The following is a 22,974-nucleotide window of genomic DNA, read 5'->3' as shown; positions in this document are numbered from 1 at the left end:
CACTGCACGAGCAAGCCCACCAGGCATTATGCCGTGTGCTCAGCCTGCAGCGTCTGGAAACCTCACGGTGCGACTTCATGCGGCTGTCACTTCCACATCAGAGGTGAGCAAACCGCAGGTGAGAGGGGTTGGCGGGTCTGCTGTGGTGGGCCGACCGCCCCCACCAGGCCCACCAGAGTTTGCAGCTCCAACGCCCGTCACACTGTCCTCAGGGCAGGCGCCCTGTGCCCAGCATGGCTCTTGGCACACGATGGACGCTCCTTAGACGTAACAGTCTCTGTCTCCAGGGTCGGTAGCACAGCGCAGGGCTAACTCTTTCTCTCCCGGCTCTGCTAAGAGTTGCGGGGCTGGGAATGAGCCTGTCCTGGACCGTGAGCTCTGCGGACTCACTCTGCGGCCTTGTCTGGGGCGGGGGCAGAGGAGGCAGGAGTGAATGAATCACGGGGTGGACCGAACCAGGGCCTGCGGCTGCTGTCTTCACCCTGTGTGCTGGGATCTACCAAGGCGCCAGGGGGTCTCTGTCCCTTGGAGCCCAAGAGCCTGGCCTGTTGCCCAACTCTGCCTTCCTTCATGGAGACAGAGGGCAGGGAGACACCCACCCCTGCTGGGAGACGCCTCACCCCACTTTCGCACAGAATCAGCGGGATGACCCAGGGTGGTTCCACACACTCCTGGCAGGCCTGTGCAGCCTCCCAGCTTTCTCTGCACAGACTTGAAGATTCCTTCTGGCCTGACATTCCACCAGCCTGTGCTTAATGCATGCCCTAACTCCCATGGGCTGCTTCTCGCTGCCATCCCAGGGAGGCTAGGAAAGTGGTCAGGGGCATGGATTCTGGAGCCAGACTCCCTGGGTTTGGATCCCGACTCTGCTACGTAGTAACTGTGACCTTGGGCGAGGTACCTCCCGGTGCCTCAGTTTCCCCATATGCATAACAGGGATTCTAACAGTACTTACCTCCCCGGGTGGTTCTGAGGACTGAGTTAAGGGTGCATCAGTAGAACTAATGAACACATACATGGTTCTCACTAAGAACCAGCTACTGTTCCAAGCCCTTTCTATCAACTGATTTATGTCAGTAATGATGCATAATATAAAGCATTTAGAGCAATGCCTGGCAGTCCGTGAATAATATGATTATTATCATCTGGAAATCTCTGAATTGGAAGTTCTCCCTGAGGACAGCCCCTGGTCTCTAGCCAGGGCAGGGATGCTTCCCAGCAGCCTGAGACGCGATGGTTCCGTCTTGGTTGGAACGTTGGGGCTTGCAGCCTGCCAGGCGGCCTGACACACTGCTAGGCATCTTTCCCTTTGCACCCACCTCCTTCTTCTTCTAAGTCAGACTCTCCCCACCGAAAGCACCTTGTTATAGTTCTCTTCCCCTTTCTGCCTTCTGTGGCCCCAAAGTGTGCACCCGCTTCCCCAGACCCTATGCGCTCTCCCTCTACTAGTCTTCTCTTTCTAGGGCTGAAAGCCTCCAGGATAGGGTTTGCAGGATCTGACTTAAGCTGGCCATCCACTGTTTGAGGGTCCTTGAGCTGTTTAAATGCCTCTCTGAGTGTTAGCACACAATCCTCAATGTGGCTTGAATATTGCAGAATATTGGGTCTGGGGTAGAACTCTCTATCCCCTCCCCAATTCTGGACACTATACCTCTATTAATGCATCCAGAGACAATGCCCAACTTGGCTGTGCCTCTAGCCACTCAGGACATTAAGTTTGCCAGCAGCAGAAGTCTAGTGGGCAGAAATCTCCCTAGTAGCTTCATCTCTAGGACAGAAGATCTGGGAATCTGGTGCTCCTTAGATCTGGAGAAACTCACTCTGGTTTTGGGTCCCTTCCATGTCCTCAGCAGTCCTGTTGTGTGTGAGAGATTCATTCAGCAGCTTCTCAGCAGCAACCTCTGGCATTTTTCATCTGCCAGGTGTTCACCCATTCAATCTAGGAGTACTCCCATACAAATGGGAAAGCTGAGGCCCCAAAGAGGTTAAGGAACTCTCTGAAGGTCACACGGTGGGCTGAGGCCAAGATGGGATCAGCATTCCTGGCTGGTATTTCCCAGAAGGTCTCTGTCTAGATTCTGAGGCAGCTCTTTGGGCTGGGGAGGAAATTAATTTTTTATGGAGCTGACCAGTCGGAAGTAGGGAAGTGGGAAGGAAGCCTGGCCAAGCCCCGTCCTTGCAGCTCTGAGGGCCAGAGGCCTGTGCATTTAGCCTGAGATGCTCTGAAATATTAATGTCTTTTTCTTTGTTCGGGGGAAAATGTTCCCTGGAGGATGACATTTCTGATTAACTTTAATGTTAGGTCAGAATCTACCCCACCAGCTGCTATTCTCGCTTAGTGCAAAGACTTAACAAATTAACACCAGAAAATGTTTTTTTCTGAAACTTTCTCTGAGGCCTGAAGAAGCTGGGAGAGGCACAGGGCTCCTCTCCTGCCAAACACAAGAAGCAGCTCCTGGCGGAGCCAGCGTCTCTTCTATCAGACATGGCCTTTTACCTGCAGGAAACTGAGGCAGGGAACGGGGCCCCAGTTCTGCCATTAATAACCTGGATGTGCCCTTTCTCTCTGGGCCTCAGACGCCCCTCTGTAAAAGCGGCACAGGTGAACTAAAATTTAAGATTCCACAAATTTTCCCATCCTGATCGCTCTAGAGCAGAGGCTAATGACAGCAAATGTGGGGCCTCAGGGATGCCACCCAGAGCCATTACTCCAGGTGGAAATGTCTTCAATGGGTCACATTTACATTTACGGTGCATACAAATTTTGCATTCCTTTCCAAATATTTCTAACTTATAAATATCTGTGTTAAAATAATCTTTGAGTAAAACTGATGCTCCAAGAAAATTTCATGTGGCTTCCTGTCATTCAGCCATAAGCTCCAGTTTGAAAAAAAGAAATTGAAATTTATTAAACCATTACCAGCGCCAAACGCTGTGAAACCACGTTATACGCAGACACTCATTTCATCCGCATAGCAGTCCTCTGAGATTGATACTATTATCATCAACTCTTTACTGAAGGAAAACTGAAGCTCAGAGAGGTTGAGTAAGTTGTCCAAAGTCACCCAGCAAATGGACTGCAGTGAAGAAACACAGAGCCAGTTCACCTCTACAACCCCTGTCTGCTTTGAGACCAGCATTATGAGGCCATAATGGGTCTTTTCAAAATCCCAGTGCCTCTTATCATTAGGACAGCGAGCCTCGAAGGTGGGGAAAGTCTTGGAAATGCCATGTCTTGGCCCACCACAAACCGATGGACTCAGAGTCCACAGGGGCTGGGAATGTGGTTGGAAAACCACACCTGAGGGATTTAGAATGCACACTTGACCCCAATGGGGAGTTCTTCTTCCGGATCATCGGTTTTTAAAGGCCGTCCCTAGTGCCATCATGGAAGACTGATCTGCTCTAGTGCAAGGCGGTGGTGATGGCGTGACTGTCCCCCATGGCCCGGCTGGCAGTGACCACACAGGGACACATACAGGGTGGGGCCGATCTTCCAAGGCCTCCATCCGGGCAGAGTTGGGACGGTCGTCATGGTGGTCGGTGTGCCAAACTGCCTTTAGAGGTAGGATGTGGAACCGTGCAAGAGTATTCGTTACATAATAAAATGTCCTTTGCCCCTTCATTGTATTCTTTTACGGGCCAGTATCTAAATGGAAAAATGTCTACGCTGGTCCAGCTGCAATCTCTCCAGGTCAGTGGTGTTTTTCTAAGTTGCAGAGATGCCCTAGGGGTCTCCGACATGCACTGTGAGAACCCCCGCCCTGGCTAGTGTCCAGGTCCTGGGGGATGAGGACGGCGGGTGCGGGCAGGACAGCAGGGCATCAGGACATCGTTAACTCGTCCAAGGGTGTGGTGTCCCCTGAGCAGAAGGACACACTATTCCTTTCTCCTCTGGCCATGCACCAAAGCCTTTGAGCCACGGTTACGAGGCGGGGCCCTGGAGCCACAATGCCCGGGGGTTCAAATCCTAATTCCACCCTTAGGAGCTAAGGGACCTTGGGCCAATTTACTCAACCTCTGTTTCCCAGACTGCAGAATGGGCTTGATCACAGTACCTACCTCGCAGCTCAGGTCAATGGAAAGCACTTGGACTGAGTCCAGCACACAGCAAGTGCCCCCAAAGGGCAGCCACGATTCCCGTTACTGTCCTTTATTAGCTCCCCTCTTACTAAGCAGGTCACAGTTATCTGGGGTTTTGCTCCTTTCGCCATCTGAAGGCTTGTGGGGACTGTCAGCCACTGGCTACAGTAACCCCTGCATTTGGAGGTTGGTCTTAGTCAATGTTTCTTGTACTCTAGTCAACTGAATTTTCTGAATTTTTGCGTTCCCTTCCCTTCCCCTTATCGCTTCATGTTCTTAGAATCAACTCGTGTTTATTATTTATTTATTTTTAAGATAAGCTCTAGGGGAGCCTGGGAGGCTCAGCCATTGGGCATCTCCCTTCGGCTCAGGTCATGATGCCGGGGTCATGGGATTGAGCCCCGCACTGGGCTTCCCGCTCAGCGGGAGGCCTGCTTCTCCCTCTCACACTCCCCTTGCTTGTGTTCCCTCTCTCGCTGTCTCTGTCTGTCAAATAAATGAATAGGATCTTTAAAAAAAATAATAAAATAAAATAAAGTAAGCTCTATGCCCAACGTGGAGCTTGAACTCATGACCCCGAGCTCAAGTCACACACTCCACCCACGGAGCCGGCCAGGCGCCCCTAAAACCAACTCCTTTTTTACAAATTCAAAAAGAAAATGTATGCCACTATGATACATTTGTGACTTGAATAGGTTAATGGTTTTCCCGAAAAGGTACTGAAGTACGCACACAGCCCTACAGTAAGCAAAGTCCGTCTGCCTACCGCCGTGGACCGAGGACCTCACGTGGGAAACAGTGCCGTGCGGTGGCACTGCCCAGGCTGCCAGGCCCTACAGCCAGGTGCTGTGCGGAGGAGTGGGACCCAAGCTTGGCCCCGGGGCCCTTTCAGGCTGGGGCTGTCGGTGAAGGGGGCCTGCCGGGAGGCCCGGGGGGCCCAGACGCTGAAGGCAAGGCCCCCCCTACCTTTGGTGTCTTCATCCTCGATGGTGGTGTTGGTACTCTCTGAAGATTCCTGCCGAAGAGAACACGGGGGGCGGTAAGGCCTAGCTGGCAAGCGGGAAGAGGCACGGCCTGTTGGGGGCTGCCCCCCGGCTGCCTGATGCTGCGGCCCGGTTTCTGTAAGCCTCACCGGCTCTGCCATCCAGATGCTTCCCTGAAAACCCTGCCAGACTTCCGAGCCTAAGGAGGGGAAGGGCCCAGCTAAGCAGGTGGCTGGTGGCGGGGGGCGCGGATGAAGGGATGGATGTGAGGAGAACCCTGGCCTTTCTGGAAGGGCTGGGAGGGCTCCCTGGCCCTGTCTGCTTGAGGGAGCAAAGAGGGGGTGTGGAAGAGCAGAGAGGCTCATGGTGGCCACAGAATGGGGAAGGAATACACACACTGGCAGGAGAGGGAGAGAGAGAGGTGGGAAGGCCCAGCGTGAGAGAGGCTGGGCTTTTCAGGGGGAGAAAAACCACACAACCGGGGGAGACAGCCATGGAGTCAGAAGAAGAGGGATGTGGGCCACCATGCCGCCACTGGAACCCCGAGACAGAGGCAGGGGCTGGTGGCCCCTCTGCCACCGGCGGGCCCTGGGGAGCGTCGAGAAGCTCAAGAAAGGCCTCTCTGGCGCCCACTCCTTTGGCCAAACCAAGCCCCCCGCGCCGCCACTGGCACAAACCGAGCCCTGAGATGAGTTCCAGAGCAGAGGGCGGGGAGCAGCAAGAAGCCAAGGGCTGGACGTGGGATGGGGTTCAAATCAACCTTCATACCTGAGGGGGTTCTCAGGTCTGCAGCCAGGCGGCTGGTCTGGGCCATGGAGTTGGAGGTGTCAACAGAAACACGCAAACAACACACACACACAACACACAGATTGTCACACGAGGCACACGTACCAAGCACGCCCTGAGCACCCTCTGCCCGCCCCGGGTCCCAGTGCAGCCTGCAGGAGGCAGGCAGGAGCGAGGGTTCGAGGCCCAGCATTTACCGGCGTTTGGGAGACGGCAGACACTCACCATTAACTGAACGCTGGAACTGGACTTTCTTTTCTGGAAAAACAAGGAGAAGAGATGGGACAGGAAAAGACACAGCGTGAAAACGGCAGGGAGCAGAGAAACGGCAGGGAGCAGAGAAACGAACGACAGGGGAGGATTGGAAGGGTGATGGGCCTCGGGGTCACCCTCTATGGTCCCTTGCCAGCGTGCACTGGGGCAAGAAGTCAGGGCCACGAGCAAGGGCCGCCCTAGCAGGGCCAGTCCTCTCTCCGCCTGAAGCTCTTGGGGGCCTCGTGCACAGCCGCCTGTGGCTCACCCTTCGACCAGCAAGCTCCAGGCCAAGCCTCCCTTGGACCAGGGCTCCCTCTACACCAAGCTCTGAGGGGGGCAACAAATCCTGGGTCTTGGACGCCAGTTGCCTGAGGCCTCTGGAAGCCAAAGCTCTTGCAGGCCTAAAGCATGCTCAGGTCTGGAGATGAGGCCCAGTGCCTCCTCCCAGCTTCCCCATGCGTCTCTACTAAATGAACCCCGCTCCTGGTTTGCTTGACTGTCATAGTCACTTGGGAAACCTGTCGAAAAGAGACATAACCAGACCCCCTCAAGGAGTTCGGTAACTAGGTCTGGGGTGGGGCATCTGCATTTTAAACAGTAACCCCAGGTGACTTCAAAGCAGGCCCCGGGTGTGGAAACCAGTCCTCTAAGTGGCCTTTGAAATCCTCCTTGTGGTCCCAGCATCCCAGCGACAGGCCTGTTCAGCTCCCTTAGGCTGACAGAGAAACTGAGGCACAGCCAGACGCACAGCTGAGCCCTTCTAGTCCAGCTTTTGGAGAATTTCCAGCTTCACTCGTATTATTGGCTGTGGAACCAAGGAAAGGGGTGAAAGAGAGAGGACACATTGTCTTCTCGTTCTCTCACTCTAGGCTAGGAGTCATAAAGACTCGCTTTCAGGGAAGGCTGCAGGTCTAAGACTGACACTCGCATCGCACAGATGGGGAGCGGGGGCCCAGAGATGGGCCGTGACGCCTGAGGCCTCTCAGCTAGCTGGTAGCAGAGCGGGGGCTGGAACCCCTGAGTGCAGGCTTTCTCCTCTGTCCAGGACTCCAGACATCATGGCCTGACTGCTCTGCACGGCTCATCCTTCCATCGGAGGGGCCTGGAGGCTGTTCTCCCTGCTGTACTGCGGAGGGGAGGGGGGAAGGACTGGAGATGCCCTCAGGGTGGGCCTTTGCCCTGGGGGAGGCACTGGCTATTCTCTGAGGATCCTTAGGTCTAATCCTGGGCTTTCTTACTCCAAGATCCAGGAACCTCTGAGGGCCAGGAGCCCAAGATCCTGTACTCTCCTTCCAGGGCCCCCACAGACGTGACAGAAGTGGCTCACCGGGCATCTCCCGGCGTTAAGGCTCACGGCCCCTGCCTCTGCCCCAGCTGGGTAGATGGTGGGACCCCCACAGCCAGCAGCCTGCAGCCTGCAGCCAGCCCCTAGGGTGGGCCTCACTTCTGGCCGGAGCCCGGCCAGGCACCGTGGACATGGGAGGGGACAGGCCCTCAGCTTGCTGTCAGCAGAAACCTGAGGAACATGGGGGCTAGGATTCCAGGCGGGACACGAAGAGGGAACACAGAGCAGAGACTGCATCAGAGTCGGACATACAGTGACAGGATGGGACATGGGGGAGAGGAGTCACGATGGCACGGATGGGACACCAACAGGGGGCAGTGAGTGGGGTTGAGGGGTGGGAGCAGTCGGCCGCTCCTCATAGAAGTAGAGGCTAGGAGGCGGCTGGGAGGGGGTCAGCGCTCCTCGGGAACAGAGAGACTCGATTTCCCTGGATCACAAATGATGATGATACTAATAATAACCCCATACTGACCAGGGTCTTTCACCACAAGTGGAGTCACATCTCTCAGAACCACGTGTAGAAGCATGGTTCTAGGGTCAGCAAAGATGTTAGAAATTAAGTAGGGCCAAAATTAGCCTCGCGAAGCCCCTACAAGCCCATAAAGTACAGTACCCTGTATCTCTGCTCTCCGAAGCCCATCTTCCCTCCAGCGAAGGTGGGGGGCTCTGCAGGGACCAGCTGAGAGAAGAATACGTACTTCCCCACTGGGGCTGAACGCGTGTTGGTTAAGGGGGCTCATGGTGTGACTCCCCAAGGCCCACTCCAGTGTGAGCCTCTCACTGGCCCCAGCAAACACTTGCCCTTCTCCCCTTGCACAGACGGTAGGACTGCTGACCCAGGTCTCCAAAGGAGGGGACGATGGGGCCCAGCATGCCCACGGCTCCTTGACTTGGGGTCCAGCATCACTTGTAGTGAAACACATGACTGGACCCCCAGAGCAACATATTGTATGCCGGGCTCCCCAAATCCCGGGCAGGTCCCTGGTTACTCTCATCTTCCTGCTGGACTTCTCTCCTTTTCCACCCCCAAAACGGGGCAGGAAGCTGAGCTACAAAGAGACAGTCTGGCCAGGAATGGCCTTTGCGTTTCTCTTCATCATCCACCCCTGAGCCACCCTGAGAAGTCACTCAGGGTCTGTCCTGCTGCTACGGGAAGGAGTGGCTTTTTCTTCAGCTGTGCCCACTGGTCAGCCCTGCAGTGACTTAGCCAGAGTCCCACCATGCTCTGCGATGTCCTTGCCCTCAGACAGCCTCTGCCTCCTGGCCTTGCCTGGAGACGAGCCAGAAGAGAGCTTCGTCCCAAGGCCCAGCCTGAGGGAAGCCCTGAGCTCACACCCGTGGCTCTGTGGCAGCGCTTTGCCAGGGCCAGCCTAAGAGCCACGCAGACGGGATAGCCCTCCGTCTGCTCCCTCCTCATCCACGGACCTGGACCACAGCCCCTGTGCCTTCTGCACTATATCGCCCAACTATGATTTTTCCCAGGGAGCCCAGCATCCCCAGTGTCAACACGCTATGGCCGAGAGGGCCCCAGCTGCTCCAAACTGGACCACCCCAAAATTGCACATCCCCCCATTACCCTTTCCATTTAGAGCGGGGAGAGAGTCTGATTCATGGGTAACCCAAAACAGCAAGTAAGCCAGAACTCAATTCTGGATTCTGTCCTAGGCCTTGGGATAAGCGTGTGTTAACTTTATAAATTGGGATGGCTTTAGATCTGTGTTTCCAAATACTTCCTTGATCAAACTTTGTTTTCAAAGAAACCTTACTTGGAAGTCCAATCTAGAGAACACAACAGACAATACTGGCTAGCATCTCAGGAGCGTGTATCCCATGCCAGCAACCCCTGCCAAATCCTCAGCGCGCATTATCTTCCTTCATCTGCACAAGCAGCCCTGGGAGGTGGGAATCCCTTTTACCCCCGTGGCCCGGATGAGGAAACACAGGCTCAAGGGGTTCAGATAACCAGCCGAGGTTCCCAGCTGCTAAGTCCAGCCTGGCTCCCTAACCACTACGATGTCTGTTACCCGGAGCTGTTCTGGCTGTAGAGGGTGTGAGAAGCCCAGAACCTTCTCTGCTCAGCCTCCCCCTTACTATCCCACTGTACCCCTTTTGCTGCTAAGGATGCCTCCCCAAAACCTTCAGGCTCCAAGAGTTCCGTTTGAAACCACTGACTTTGGCTGATAACCAAATAATTCTGTATTCCTCAAGTACCCAAGATGAGAACGAAAAGTGATTAGATAGGGTTGAGTGGCCTTTTTCTTTTCTCTTTTCTTTTCTTTTTTCCCTTCTGTTTTTAAAGCTTAAATCTTGGAAAGCGTGAAGTCCACACCCCTCCCACCTTACCCATTGTACCTGTAAGGAAACTCAAGCCCCCAGAGGGCTCAAAGCAGCAGGGAGGCCCAAATCCTGGCCTCAGCCAGCCAGCCCAGATCCCCTCCCATGCAACCCCCAAACCAAAGCCAGTGGCCTGAGACCATAAATACTGCTACAATGAAGCCATGAAGCCACCAGCCCACCTGGGTGGCTGTGTTTGGACAGCATCCCACACCTTCCAGCATCCTGGGCATAGCCCAGCCCTGGGGTCCTGGCCAGGCAGGGCTCTGAGCCCAGAAAAAGGCAGGGTCTCAAGAGAGGAGAACCCACAAGGCAAGCCAGTGGCAGGGGAGAAGGGAGCTGCAGAGAGCGGGGGCAGGCCCCAGAGAGCAGAGGGAGAAGAGAGAGGAGGGAAGGAGGGAAGGAGGGGTCAGCGGGGTGTGGAAGGAAGTAGCTCGGGCATCAGGGGTGGGGACAGAGGACAGGCCTGGGTCAGGGAGGAGGGGCTTCTTGGCACCGAACTGGCAGGCCTTGACAGGGGTGGGTGCCTCTGGATCCCAAAGCCACAAGGGATGGCTATCCATCCTCCATGGGCTTTGTGGGTTGGACTGGGGTGCACACTGGGTTGGGGGCCCATTCCAGCCAGCCCACACTCGGGAAGGAGGAGGTCACCCCTCATGATCAGCTCTGTCTCTTCTTTGTACCCTCTCACTTTCCAGTCCTCCCATCCCAGAGAACCACAGAAATCTCCTTCAGACCTGCCCCTTTCCTTGTGCCCGCCCCAACCCCAGGCCACCTGTCTCTCCCATTGACTTTCAGCCCTCCCCCCCACCTGGCCCCCCCCCCCAATCCTAGGGACAGCCCAATTGCACGAGCGACCACATCTGCCCAGAACACCATCAGCAAGGCCTGGGTCTCACCCCAGCCCTGAAAGCCAGGCCCTGTCGGCGGAAAGGCTGCCAGATGCAGGCCCTGCCAGGCTCCCGGGGGCTTACCTTCACACCATCGTTCTTCTTGTTTCCTCCACTCTTCCCTCCTGCGGAGGAGAAAAAGTAGAGAGTTACCAACACCAGGCAGGGCACCAAGGCCCACAGGGTGAGGAACAGCAGCATCGGTGGGCAGGCGGAGAGCACGGAGCCAGCTCAGTGATCAGGGGGACACCTCCTCCTTCTTCTCCTCCTTCCTCCTTGGGGCCTGGACTGCCGGTGGCCCGCGAGGTGGGCCTGGGCTTCCCCGTCCTCAGCAATCTCGAGTGCGCCCCTCTGGCCGCATGGGTTGCCAGGGGGTGACCAACGTGTCCCAGGCCCGTGGGGTTGCTGTTGCAGCCTGGGGATTCCCTCTGGATCCCGGTCACCACCCGTGCTGGTGGTGGCCAACCCAGAGGCCTGGCTGCCTGGCCCGGGGCTGGCCGCTCCCTCCCCGCTCCGGCCCGCTCTAATTTTAGCCCCATGCTGCTGCCGAGGTCATGTGTCAGCCCTGCCTACTCGCTCCGGACAGCTGCGAGCCTTGTTTTGCCGGTGAGAAGAAGCAGATGCCCCACTCCGGGGCCCACCCCTGCCAGAGCGCCCATCCCTTTCAGACGTTCCCTACCCTCCAACTGCAGAGCCCCGCGCTAGGGCGGGCGGTGTCCGTGGTGGCTGGTAAAGCAGAGCAACGGCTCTCAGGGAGGCCCCACCTCTGTCATTCCTCTTTCCCTCCCTCCTTGCCTCCTGGCCAGAGCCCTTGGTGAGGGCCGCAGCCAGGAATTGGCATGAATGCCCAGCCCTGCCCAGCCTGGCATCTGGCTGCTTCGGACCTCAGACATCTCATGTTAAAGGAGACAGGAGATGTCGGAGGGGCTTAGCCCAGCCCTTGACCATTCAGTAGCTCCTCAGTAAATGGTAGCCACTGTAAGTCCTTCTCCCGGTGGCCTGGGGATGGCGAGCCTGGGGAGAGGGGGCGGCATGAGACATGGACGCCCCAGGGGCTCAGAGGGACAGGCTCATGCTGGCCCAGCCTCCCAGTCCCTCCCTTAAGTCCACCTGCGACCCTTGCAGACAAGTCCCTCTTGCAGAGTAAATGCAGGGGTGGGTGTCTCTGGATCCCGAAGCTGAGAGGAATGGCGGTCCATCCTCTACGAGCTTCATGGGCTGGGCTGGGGAGTGCAGTGGGACAGGGGGAATGGTCACCCCTCCAGCTTCAAGGGGGCTTTCTCAGCTCCAGCCCTCGACTGTAGGACTGCGGGTCCCGTGAGGTCACATGTTCTAATTTTCAAGAAAAGACAGAAATCTGGGTGTTTCTGTGAAATCTCCTAATTTTTAATGGCTGGAAACTTTTCAAAAACATCACTGTGTTTAAAACACCACTGGTCCCACAAGCCTGTCCAGAGACGGGAACTGACCCACGGGCACCATTTTGTGACCTCTGGACTAGAGTTTCTAGAGGCACTTCAGAGGTTAAAAAAAGACTCTGACTGTCTGGGCGGCTCATCTTTCAGGTTAAGGAACTGCAGGATCCTTGTCTGGGGAGGTGGGGAGGCGGGTCCCTGCAGTGGGCCAAGCCCACCTCTGAAGTTCCCATGTTTTCCCACCTCTGGGTCTCCTTCCTCTGGCCGGTTAAACGGGCAGGTGGGCGCTCTGCAAAGTCAGAGCCGTAGCTTCCTGGCGCCGAGTCCTGGCTGTGGAGCTGGTCACGTGTCCCCAGCAGCCCTGTCTGGCTGGCCCAGGCCGTCAGAGGGCCCCTCGGGTGAGCTTTGCTATATCTGCTTGGCTGCCCCGTCAGCTGTCCGGTCTCCCCAGAGAGAAGCCTCTGGCAGGCGCTGGCCTGGGCGCTCTCCAATGTGCCAAGGGGAGCTTCTGGCTAAGCCCGGACGTTAATCCCTTCCTTTTCTCTTTGGGGCGACATACTGCAGGTCGCTGGGCACGCCCTGCCTTCACCAGCTGGCTCCTGCCCAAGCCAAAGGCTGCTACTCTGGCTCTCTGGTGACCCATCTTGGTTAAGGGCACTTGCTCTGGGGTGACTCAAAGCTGCACTAAAAGCGGCTCTGCCTCCCTCTGCCTAGCAATGGTCCCCACTGCCTTGTCACAAAGGCCACCTGAGCGAAAGTATGGGGACTGCTTAGCGCGGGGCTCGGTACCGGCGGGGAAAAGGAGTATTGTTACTCCCTATACCCCGATTCGGTGTCCGAGTAACTGGACCTATACCCCGATATTCGGGAGGCCTCCCACTCGGGCCGGCCCAACCTGAGAATTCCAGCACTGCTGTGAGATTGGGGGGCCAGCCTCAACCTCTAACCCTTCCTCATAGGCCTTTGGCTTGCTGACCTTTTAGGTTCGGCACTTCTGGGTGCAGGTGACCTAAGTCCCAATCTTGGGGTCCTTTGTAGCCCTCACTCTCCCCAGGCCCCTGGCCTGAGGCCCCACGGGTAGCCAACAATTCTCCCGACAGACCTGTGCAGGGTATAGTTGGGACTTCGAGTCCCACCACCTACCAGAGAAGTTCCTGGTAGCCAGCATCGTGGTGAGGATAGCTCCCTGCAAAGACAAGGAGGGGGTGCGGGGGACAGGAGGTTGGAGGTGAGGGGGAGAGGAGAGACACAGAAATGGGAGGGGAGGGGGGAGGCAGGTGCTGCCTTCAGACACAAAGCCAAAGCCTTCTGCCCTGTCCCTCCATTTGCCCTCACCCCACAGCCAGGAGACCATGCCTGCCTCCCCGGGGAGGTCGGGGCGAGCTGGGCCTTGGCTGGCACAGCTCCTAGAACAGGGCCATCCTAGCAGCAGATATTAATAGGTTCCACTGTTCTGGCCAAAGATGGTGGAAGGGCTCGGGGACACCTGTTGGTGAGGACTCCTAAAGGCCAAGGACGATAGACCCTGCCCTCCTGGGCCCCCTTAACCCTCCCCCAGGTGCTCAGTACCTTACTTCATCACTAGTTCGTCTTTCCCAGGGCTCCTGGGCTCACAGCCATGGAGGGTTGACATAGAGAAACTCTCTTGTCTCCACAAGGGGCCTAGGGGATGGCCCTCCTGGTTCTGACGCTATCTGATTTGGACACTCTCTGAGTCTGACAGTTGGTGACTTGAAGACAGTTTGACATTTCCTCTGTGACCACTCCCAGTGGGGGGGGGGTGGACTTAGTTCTCTGGGCACCATGCTGGCCACCACCCGCTTGGCCCATGCGCCTTCCTGGGCCACCACGTCAGGCCTGGGAGCCGTAGGCGAGGAGGTTCCGAAGGAGCTGGGGCCTCCGCATCTGTCACTCAGCGTTCTGATGGCTTCTCTGCTCCAGCAGGCCGGGACTCCACGGTTACTCTTTCTGCCTGTTCATGGGGCCCCTGGCAAGTTCTAGGCCAGGAGCTAGCACAGCCTGGGAGCACACACCGCTTGCTTGAGAGGCTGGCAGCCCCCGGCCCACCTGGGTCCCACTGTGGCTTCCTCTGGGCCGTGACCCCTATCCACGTCTCTTGGCTTGTCCTCTCCAATGCTTGGCAGCAGGGCCTCTCCCCCACCCTGGCCTCCTGCCCCGTTCCATCTCGACCCCTAGAACCTCTCGCCAGCCACGCCGAAACACTGACAGTCCCCCTACAGGATCAAGCTCAGGCTTCCAGACTTCTGCACACGAGTTTTCTGTCTGGCTGGAACATCTGTCCATTCTGATGACACAGCTAATACCTGCTTATCCCCTGGGGTGTCCGCCTAACTGTCACTTGCCAAGGCTTCCTGGGATGTTTCCTCGTTCCTTCCAGACTTGGCTCTCGGCCCTGCTATGGTCACCCCGGCCTCGAGGGTCCTAGTCTATCCTTTCTACCCGCTCACTCCCCAGCCCAGACAGCAGGCCTTCAGGACGTGCTTGTTGACTCAGTGAAGGAAAGAACTGGTGAGTGAGTCTCTTGGCCTCTGCGGAGACCCAACCAAGCTACTCCACATCCGGGAGCTACGGAGGGCGAGGACCTGTTACCTTCAGTTTTCTCCTGGCATTGAACTTCTTCAGGCAGTCCACGGTCTCCTGTCTGTGCATGCAGGAGGCCACAGTGGACCGGTGCTAGAGGAAGCGGGGAGAGGGCTGTGAGTGGGAGGCAGGCCCGTCCAAGGAGGCGTCTTATGGAGATGAGGGTGGCATCTTACAGGGGACGTCTTATGGAGGCGGGGGTGTCTTATGGAGATGAGGGTGGCATCTTACGGGGAACAAATCCTTGTCCCGGGGACTCTGTAAACGCTGCGGCTAAGCACCCCGGCACCAGATATCTCATGCCAGTGGCACCCCTCGTCGTGAGGCCAACACGGAACACCTCCCATCGCCACTTCCCCCTGAGAACCACAGCGGGGCAGCGTCTCTGGCTGAAGACGCCTGGACCCTATGCTGGGCCTGAAGGACCAGGGGCAGGGCCAGGATCCCACGGGGGTCTGGCCTCTGAGGTCAGGGGGGGCTCCCGGAAAGGGCCTGCGGAGGAAGGCTCACCGAGATCCAGGGGTGCTTGAGCGCCTCGGCGGCCGTGATGCGTTTGGACGGGTTGATGGTCAGCATCTTATTGATCAGGTCCTTGGCTTCCGGGGTGACGGTGTCCCATTCCGGTGATGGGAACTGGAAGGGGCAGAGGGGCCAGGTTTGCCCAGCCTACCCCAGGCCACCCCTGCGATCCCCCAGCCCCTGACTGGCAGGGGAGCAGGCAGGGGTGCTACTGCCCATCCACGACCAGGAGGAGCTGGGATCCTCAATGCGGGGACCCCTCTGGAACCAGTGGGGGGGGGCAGGGGCCTTCGTCCCCAGGACAAACCAGAGCGGGGCCAAGGGGAAAGCAGGGCTTCCTCTGTTTTTCTGAAGCTGGGTCTTATGTGGGGAGCAGGAGGCCAGTGGCTATAGGTTATAGGTTATGGTGGTTATTATAGGCTGGGTCCAAACCTGGCTCTGCCTCCCGGGCTGTGTGACTTTGGACAAGACCTGTGACCCTCCAGCTGCCCCTAGAGACGTTGTGAGGCTTAAATATGATACAAACACATGACAACTGGCTTGACAGAATCAGCCTTATTGAAAAGCAGGAGAGCTTGGTCATTAGAAACACGGACGCTAGAGCCAAACTGCCTGGGTTCAAATCCCAGCTCTACCATTTCTTAGCTGTGCAGTGCGGGCAGTTATTTAACCTCTCTGTGCCTCAGCTTCCCTATCCGTACAATGGGGATAGTACTTGTACCTATGTCATAGATGGGTATGAGATTGAGCTCTAATAATAGATAAAGCACTTAAGAGAGTGTTGTGTAAGCTATTATTATTATTATCAGTGTGCGTTATTATCTGTGAGAGAGAGAGAGTGGGAGTCTGGCTTCTGGGGCCTACTCTCCATCTCTCAGCCCACTTGGTGCTGCTCCTGTCCCTGGGGCCCCAGGCTAAATGCCATCATGCAGAGGCCCAGCCGTGAGGCCGGGGCCATGAGCGGTCAGTCCTCAAGCTCCTCCCGCCCACAGCTAGACAGTGGCAGGGGGCCTAAGGGGGTTGGGGGGCGGGAGGGAGGCACCTCAGGTCTCTGACCTCACTGGGTGCTGGCTTGCACCAGAAGGGACGCAGGGGCTGGCAGGGAGGCTGGACAGAGGAGGGACACTCACATCATAGGCGCCGGCTTTGATCTGCTGATACAGGCGGTGCTGGTCCTCGTCCCAGAATGGGGGGTACCCAACCAGCAGGATGTAGAGGATGACGCCTGGGGAGAGGACCAGAAGAAGCCTCACCCCCCTGTGAGGAGGAGCGATGAAGAGGGGAGGGGTGGGAAAGGAGAGGGCACCCAAGGGGCAGGCGCCCGGGGGTGAGAGGGCTTTGGGATCACTCACCACAGGCCCACAGGTCCACGGGCTTCCCGTATGGGTCCTTCCGCAGCACTTCTGGGGAGAGGTATCCCGGCGTGCCTGCGAACCCTGCTCCCCAGACACACAGACAGGCAGACATACACACAGAGGTTGTCGCGTAAGCAACCCAGGGCAAGGTCCTGCTGGAAGAGGGATGAGGTTGCCCTGGAGATGGGGACCACACTCTCTGCCCCCAAGAGTGGGTCGAGGGCAGGAAGCTCTGGCCTGGCAAGGCAGCAAAGCCTCTAGACCAGGGTTGACAAGTGCACAGGGCCCCTGTCACCACCCCTACTCCAGAGCCTACGGCAGAAGTCATCGGTCAATCCCAGAGTCCTTCCCGTGGGGTCCTGCCTCTTACACTGCTAACAGCCCTCCCATGGCCACTATCGAGTGCTGGTGGCACTCTAGACAAAGTGTCCTTGCCATGTCCTCTGAAGTCTGAGCTGAACCCTTGCCCACTCCCCACCCTTCTAGGAGCTGGTCCTGGGCTAGCAGGAGGCCTGCCCCCAACTCTGGTTTTGCCCTAAGCCCCCTGACGGGTCTCTCTTCCTTCAAGGCCTCAGTTCCCTCATCTGTCAAATGAGAGATTAAGGATTCCTCCCTTTACTACCTCCCAGCAGTGTCGGGAGGATTGCTTGAAATACACAGGCACCCCCAGGACTCGAATAAGGAATCCCAAGAACAGTTATGACTATTTGCTCTGTGTGCTCAGCACTGGGCCGGGCGCTTCCGTGCCTGGTCTCACTTCCTCCTCACACAGCCCTGAGGACCATGCTATCATCACCCCCATTTTACAGATGAGGAAACGAAGGCTCAGCAAGGTGAAATGACTCAGCCAAAGGCACACACCTCCAAAGTGCCCGAGCGGAACCTGAACTCAGGCTCTTAACCACGGATCTGTAGCGCCCACTGAAATTTTCCCCAGCCAGCTGACAGGACTCAGTTATGCCCAAACCTCTGAGTACGCTGGATCATCTGAGCTTAAATCCTGGCTCTGCCCCTTGTAACCTCCCATGAACTCTTCCAAGTTCCTTAGCCTCTGTCCCTCGTTCGTAAGATCAGGATAATTAGCTCTGGCACCCAGGCCGTTAGGGGAACACACAGAAGCCCCCAGCCAACAGTGGTGGTATGTGTGCACGTGGAGAAGCCGTGTACTGTTTTAAGGGTAGCCACGTCCCTGCACCTGACCCCATGGAGACAGGATGGGCAATGCCCGCTGACCGGAGGCCAAGTGCGGCGGGACCTCTGCTCCCGGAGCTCTGGCTCGGGCAACAGCCATCTCCCGCCTGCCCCCGCTTGGGCAGGGGGCTCCTAGAGGCCAGTGTGTCAACACAAGGCTGGCCCCCCAAACCCCTGCCAGCCACTGCCCCCACTCACCGAACCAAGCCTGCTGCTCTCCCTCCACCTCGATGGCCAAGCCAAAGTCCGCCAGCTTCACCGCGGCCCCCTTGAGCTTGGAGGCCAACAGCAGATTCTCCGGCTTCCCAGGACCAGGGAGAAGAGTGAAACGGGGGAAGAAAGAGCCAGAGGACAGTGAGCGGATTCAGAACCTCACCTCGGGGGGCCTGAGCCTACAGAAGGAGTGGCTGGACAATCCAGAGGTGCCCTGCCCCCAGCTCCAGTGCCAGCCCCAGCGCCCCGAGCTCCAGGCCCCAGAGAGGGGACTGCCTGCGGCCAAGACCTCTGTCTTCCACAACAGAGGAGCCTTTGTCCACCACCCGTCCCCTCGTTCGCCTCTCCTCAGGGTTTGGGGCTGAGGCTGATGTGGGGGCAGGGAGATGGGGGAACAGCTGTCGCCACAATAAGGAAAAAGGAACGACATTTATTGTGCCCCTACTACGTGCCAGCCACCAGGCTAGGTGTTTCGCATGTATCATCTCACTTATCACTTACCACCTCAACAACCTTTGGGGTGGGCATTATTATTCCCTTGTCCCACAGTGGCCTTCCTGCATTCCCTGAGACAGTCTTGCTTGTTCCCACCTCAGGGCCTTTGCACTTCCTGTTGCCCCTGTCTGATTCGCTCTTTCTCCAAGCTTCACAGAGCAGGCCTCTTCTCTCCATCCACTCTCCCCTTCATGTCGCCCCTCAAACAATCACTCCATGACTATCTAAAGGAGGAGCCCCCAGGTATCCTCTGTCTTAGCAGCTTGCTACCTTCATAGATATCACGATTTGTAATTTTTCCCCATCTGTGTGCCTATTCATTATCTGTCACTTCTATGGACAGGATGCTCCTTATCTGTCTGTCCACCACTATCTCGCCAGCACCTAAGGCAGGCACTTCGTCAGTATTTGTCATACGTAGAAAGATGAGGAAGCCAAGGCTCAGAGAAGTTAAGTGACTTGACGAAGGTCACACAGCTGATAAGACATAGAACCAGAATTGAGGCAGGGGCGCCTGGGTGGCACAGCGGTTGGGCGTCTGCCTTCGGCTCAGGGCGTGATCCCGGCGTTATGGGATCGAGCCCCACATCAGGCTCCTCTGCTATGAGCCTGCTTCTTCCTCTCCCGCTCCCCCTGCTTGTGTTCTCTCTCTTGCTGGCTGTCTCTATCTCTGTCAAATAAATAAATAAAATCTTTAAAAAAAAAAAAAAAAGAATTGAGGCAAAGTCTGGCTCAAGAGCCATGTTCTCAACCACGCTGGGCTGAGAGACAGGGGGCCTCGAATGTGCTGCCGGGCCTCAGCGGCCCCGAGGCTGCTGGTTTCTGCTGGGTGCGGAGAACAGGAAATCCCCCTGCACGGGCCAGAGGGGGCTTGAAACGAATTCTGCCGTTGGGTAGTCCTAGCCTCTGACCCAGCTCCGCCACTTCTGTGCTGTGGAACTTGGGCAAGCCATTTCACTTCTCTCGAAAGTGGATGGAGCCCACGTCAGGGGCTGGAGCACGGATTAGTCGTGATGATCCATGTAGAGCACTTGGCGGCGGCCCGCAGCACACGCTCCATGGGCATTGGCACTCAGATTCTCTGCTTGGGGTGGGGTGGGGCATGGGCTCCGCAGCCCTCGAGACACTGGTGTCCTCTGACCCCCTTCCCCACTGGACTTCCGACAGGGTCCCACCTCTGACCTTTCACTGCACAAAGCTAGGCGGGACCCAAACAAATATAGCTCCGTCTGCCCCTCTCGAAGTCCTCTTTTATCCTCTGGGGACTGTGTTCCCAACGTGTCCTGGGTCTCGGTAGCCGTCCTGCCCTGATTTGATGAATATGCCACTAATTAATCTATCCAGAGTGGCCTAAATTTCGCTGCCTCTCCTCCTTTCTCCTCCCATGCAGGGGCTGTAGCTATAATGGGAACAGGCCCTCTGGGAGAACTGCCCCGCCATCTGGCCAGGACCCTCTTGGAATGCACGCTTGCCTGTGGGTCTACACCGAGCCATAGGGAGCTCCCCTGTGAGAGGCAGAGGTGGGCAGGGCTTCTGGGCGGAGCACTGCACCCCAGAGGGGGACCTGGACCTACTGCACGATGCCCAGGGGGTGTCCCCAGAGAAGGTGTCCGAGCTGAGGAGGGCCTGGAGGGCCTGTCCTGGGTGGGACGGAGAAGAACAGCCTGCGGAAGACCGAGCAGGTACCACAAAGCTGCCCACGTGCCTCTGGGGCCTGAGCTGGAGGCTCGATCTTGATCTGTGTGGCCCCAAAGGGCAGGACTGGGGCTCACAGGCCACAGCAAGAAAAATGGAAGGAGACTTTCCCAGTGGTGCAAGGGGCTGCCCCGTAAGAAGTGAGTCGAGAGTCACTGAAGGGCAAAGAGCAGAGGTTCAAAGGCACCTCGAAGGAGCTACTGCGGGAACAGGAACCACCCTGAGTGGCTTTTTGGCCTGGACCCCCTCAGGCCCAGGGGCTGGGGTCAGAAGGCCAGGGCTCCAGTCTTAGCTCAGGCACAACTGACCGGCATATTCTTGGGCAAGTCCCTTAGACTCTGTAGGCCTCTGTGTGCTGCTCTGAAAGTCGGGGGAATGTTATGAGCTGCCAGCCTCGATGCCTTGAGGCTAGCAGAGGAGATCTAGGAGTCTGTGCTGATCGGGCAAGGCTGCGGGGCTGGCGCCAACCCTAGATCACACATCTGCCTAGGCCTGTCCTTCTGCTCCTTCAGGTGGCAAGAGGAAGGACTCCGGGGGCCCCAAGGCCTGTGTTTCTTCTCCCTGCACCTGCCATGGACCCAGAAATAAGAATCCCAGTGTTTCTGTGCACCAGGCACTGTGCTGTCTCCTTTGACAGAATCAGCAACCCCAGCTGAGGTTGCCATGGCAACCCCACTGTCAGCAAGCTGAGACCCTGCAGCTGGAGAGTGGCCTGGCTGGGACTTGGACCCCTCCAGAGCCAGTCTGGACAGCTTACCTGGTCTGGCCCGAAGCATGTCGTGGGCCTGGGACTCAGGAGACTACATCCTAAGCCTAGATACTCCTTCCTGTGTCCAGTTTCCTCATCTGAGCAGTGGGCTAGATGTCACCCCCCCAGCCCAACTCAGGGGGATTCAAGGGATTCTGATAATCTCCCAGGGGAGCCGCCCCCTCGGGTGGGTCACTCACCTTCAGGTCCCGGTGCACCACGCCCATCTGATGACAGTGCAGCACGGCCTCCAGGATCTGCTGGATACAGTGACTGGGGAGAGAGAGGAGAGGGTCCCTGTGTGAAGGCAGATGTCCCCTGGGCAGCTGGGAAGCCAGCGGGGGAGACGCCCTGCCCCCAGGCACCATCGCCAGGCTGCACCTGGCGCTCACCTGGCATCAGCCTCACTGTAATACTCCCGGGCCACGATGTCCTCAAACAGCTCCCCACCGGTAACCCTGGGGAAACAGGCACAGAGTCACCTTCCCACAGAGGTCCCCTGGTGTTGCCTCTTCTGGAAGAGTCTCCAGGAAGCTAAGGGTGGGAGCCAGGCACCTCAGAATCTCAGCCCACAGGCAGGAACCCCAGGGGCCCCAGGGATGCCTCCTGGGGCAAGCCTCCCGGCCCACCCTTCCACTGACTTCCCTCCCATCCATCACCTGCCCTTCTCTGCCACTGGGTCCAGGCTGGAGTTAGGACATGGGGTGGGACACTCGGAGCATATCTTTCAGGTTCATTAGGAAGCCCAAGGGCTGGGATTGTTGTGGTTGGTTGTTTGTTGGTTTCATAAACTTTATTTTTTAGAGTAACTTGAGGCACACAGCAACACTGAGCAGAAGGCACAGAGAGTTCCCATGTACCCACACAGCCAGAGCCTTCCCCATGATTAACTGCTTTTTGCAGATGGGACCAGTGTCTTCACTGAGTTTCTCTGCCAACCCAAGAATCTATCATTTTATTATTGTTTTTCACTCAATTGACTGGCTTTCAAAACTTAAATTACTCCAAAAGGAAACTTGATATTGCCACTAGACATGGAAAGCCAGCATCACCGGCCACAAATAGAAACAAAACAATAAGACGATGAAAGTAACAAGTGTGTGTTGGCGTTTCAGGGAGACCCACCTGCACTGTCTGGGTGGCAGGCGTACCACATTCGGGAAACTTTTGTCTCGGAAGAGGGAATTCAGCCCAGCCTGGGGGCATTTGGGAATGAGGCCAAGGGGCCCAGCTAGGTCATCCCTGCTCAGGCTGCCCCTAGAGCCCTTGTACATCCCGGGGTGGGCGCAAACTCACAGGTCGAAGATCAGGTAATGATGTCCCTCCTCGGAGATGCTGTCGTGGAGCCGGACTGTGGGAGGGGCCCAGGCAGCCAGTTAACCCGGAAGCACTGCTTCCCACCCCCTCCTGCCCTCTCACCTCACCCCTCCAATGGCCAACATGACAATTTCTCAGTCACTGAGCACAAGCCAGGTAACAGGTGCTTTGACAAACGCAAGTGAAGGATGGCTCACTGACCTCGGGCCTCGTCAAAAGAGGCCTGGGTTTAAAGATGGAAGACCCCTCTCTGCTTTGGTCAAAGTTTGGCCTCTTCCTTCCTCCAACGCTCAGCTTCCTTGCTGGGCAGGCCAGCATCATGGAAATAGCTCAGATCTCTGCTCCTTGCTTGCTGTGTGATTTCAGGCAAGTTGCTACACCTTTCTGAGCCTCTCTTTTCTTGCCTGGACAATGAGAATGAAACTCCTGGCCCTGCAGACTCGTTGTGAGAATTCCATGAGGCACACAGTCGGTGTTCATCCAGTGGCGGCCCTGGGGGAAAAGCCCTGATCCAGGTGTGGATAAGAGAGCCACTGTTGTTGGGAGGACAGCGGTCCCTGAGTTAGGCACACTGAGAAACTGCCTTCTCTTCATACCTCACTTACCAAGGACAGGGGCAAGACTCCCAGGAGCCCAGAGCTTCCAAAATTACCCCCTAAGATTCTGGAAGGAAGGGCCCAAGGCCCAGGGCTGACTCTGGGGGGCTGTACCCTGCCAGCCAACCTCATTTTCTCCCGGGACAGCTTCAC

At 57.0% G+C, this 22,974-nt stretch overlaps 1 protein-coding gene across 5 annotated transcripts in view; it reads right to left on the bottom strand.

The window, feature by feature from the left end:
* CAMK2A (calcium/calmodulin dependent protein kinase II alpha) overlaps positions 1-22,974 on the bottom strand; it is a 61,894-nt gene that overhangs the window by 12,081 nt on the left and 26,839 nt on the right. For 2 of the 5 annotated variants that reach the window (XM_034656876.1, XM_034656878.1), the window contains exons 4-14: positions 22,205-22,259; positions 21,301-21,366; positions 21,109-21,181; positions 17,956-18,058; positions 16,564-16,647; positions 16,342-16,436; positions 15,203-15,325; positions 14,702-14,785; positions 13,235-13,277; positions 10,761-10,801; positions 5,050-5,098 (exon numbers count right to left, since the gene is read on the bottom strand). In XM_034656876.1, the coding sequence (XP_034512767.1) occupies positions 5,050-5,098; positions 10,761-10,801; positions 13,235-13,277; positions 14,702-14,785; positions 15,203-15,325; positions 16,342-16,436; positions 16,564-16,647; positions 17,956-18,058; positions 21,109-21,181; positions 21,301-21,366; positions 22,205-22,259 (816 nt within the window). Of the gene's footprint in view, positions 1-5,049; positions 5,099-6,077; positions 6,111-10,760; positions 10,802-13,234; positions 13,278-14,701; positions 14,786-15,202; positions 15,359-16,341; positions 16,437-16,563; positions 16,648-17,955; positions 18,059-21,108; positions 21,182-21,300; positions 21,367-22,204; positions 22,260-22,974 lie in introns of all 5 variants that reach the window. The other 3 variants (XM_034656874.1, XM_002918160.4, XM_034656875.1) reach the window with 3 other exon arrangements.

This window comes from Ailuropoda melanoleuca, chromosome 3, assembly GCF_002007445.2.
Source record: "Ailuropoda melanoleuca isolate Jingjing chromosome 3, ASM200744v2, whole genome shotgun sequence".
Classification (NCBI taxonomy): Eukaryota; Metazoa; Chordata; class Mammalia; order Carnivora; family Ursidae; genus Ailuropoda; species Ailuropoda melanoleuca.
This window is presented reverse-complemented; position numbering and strand designations above follow the sequence as displayed.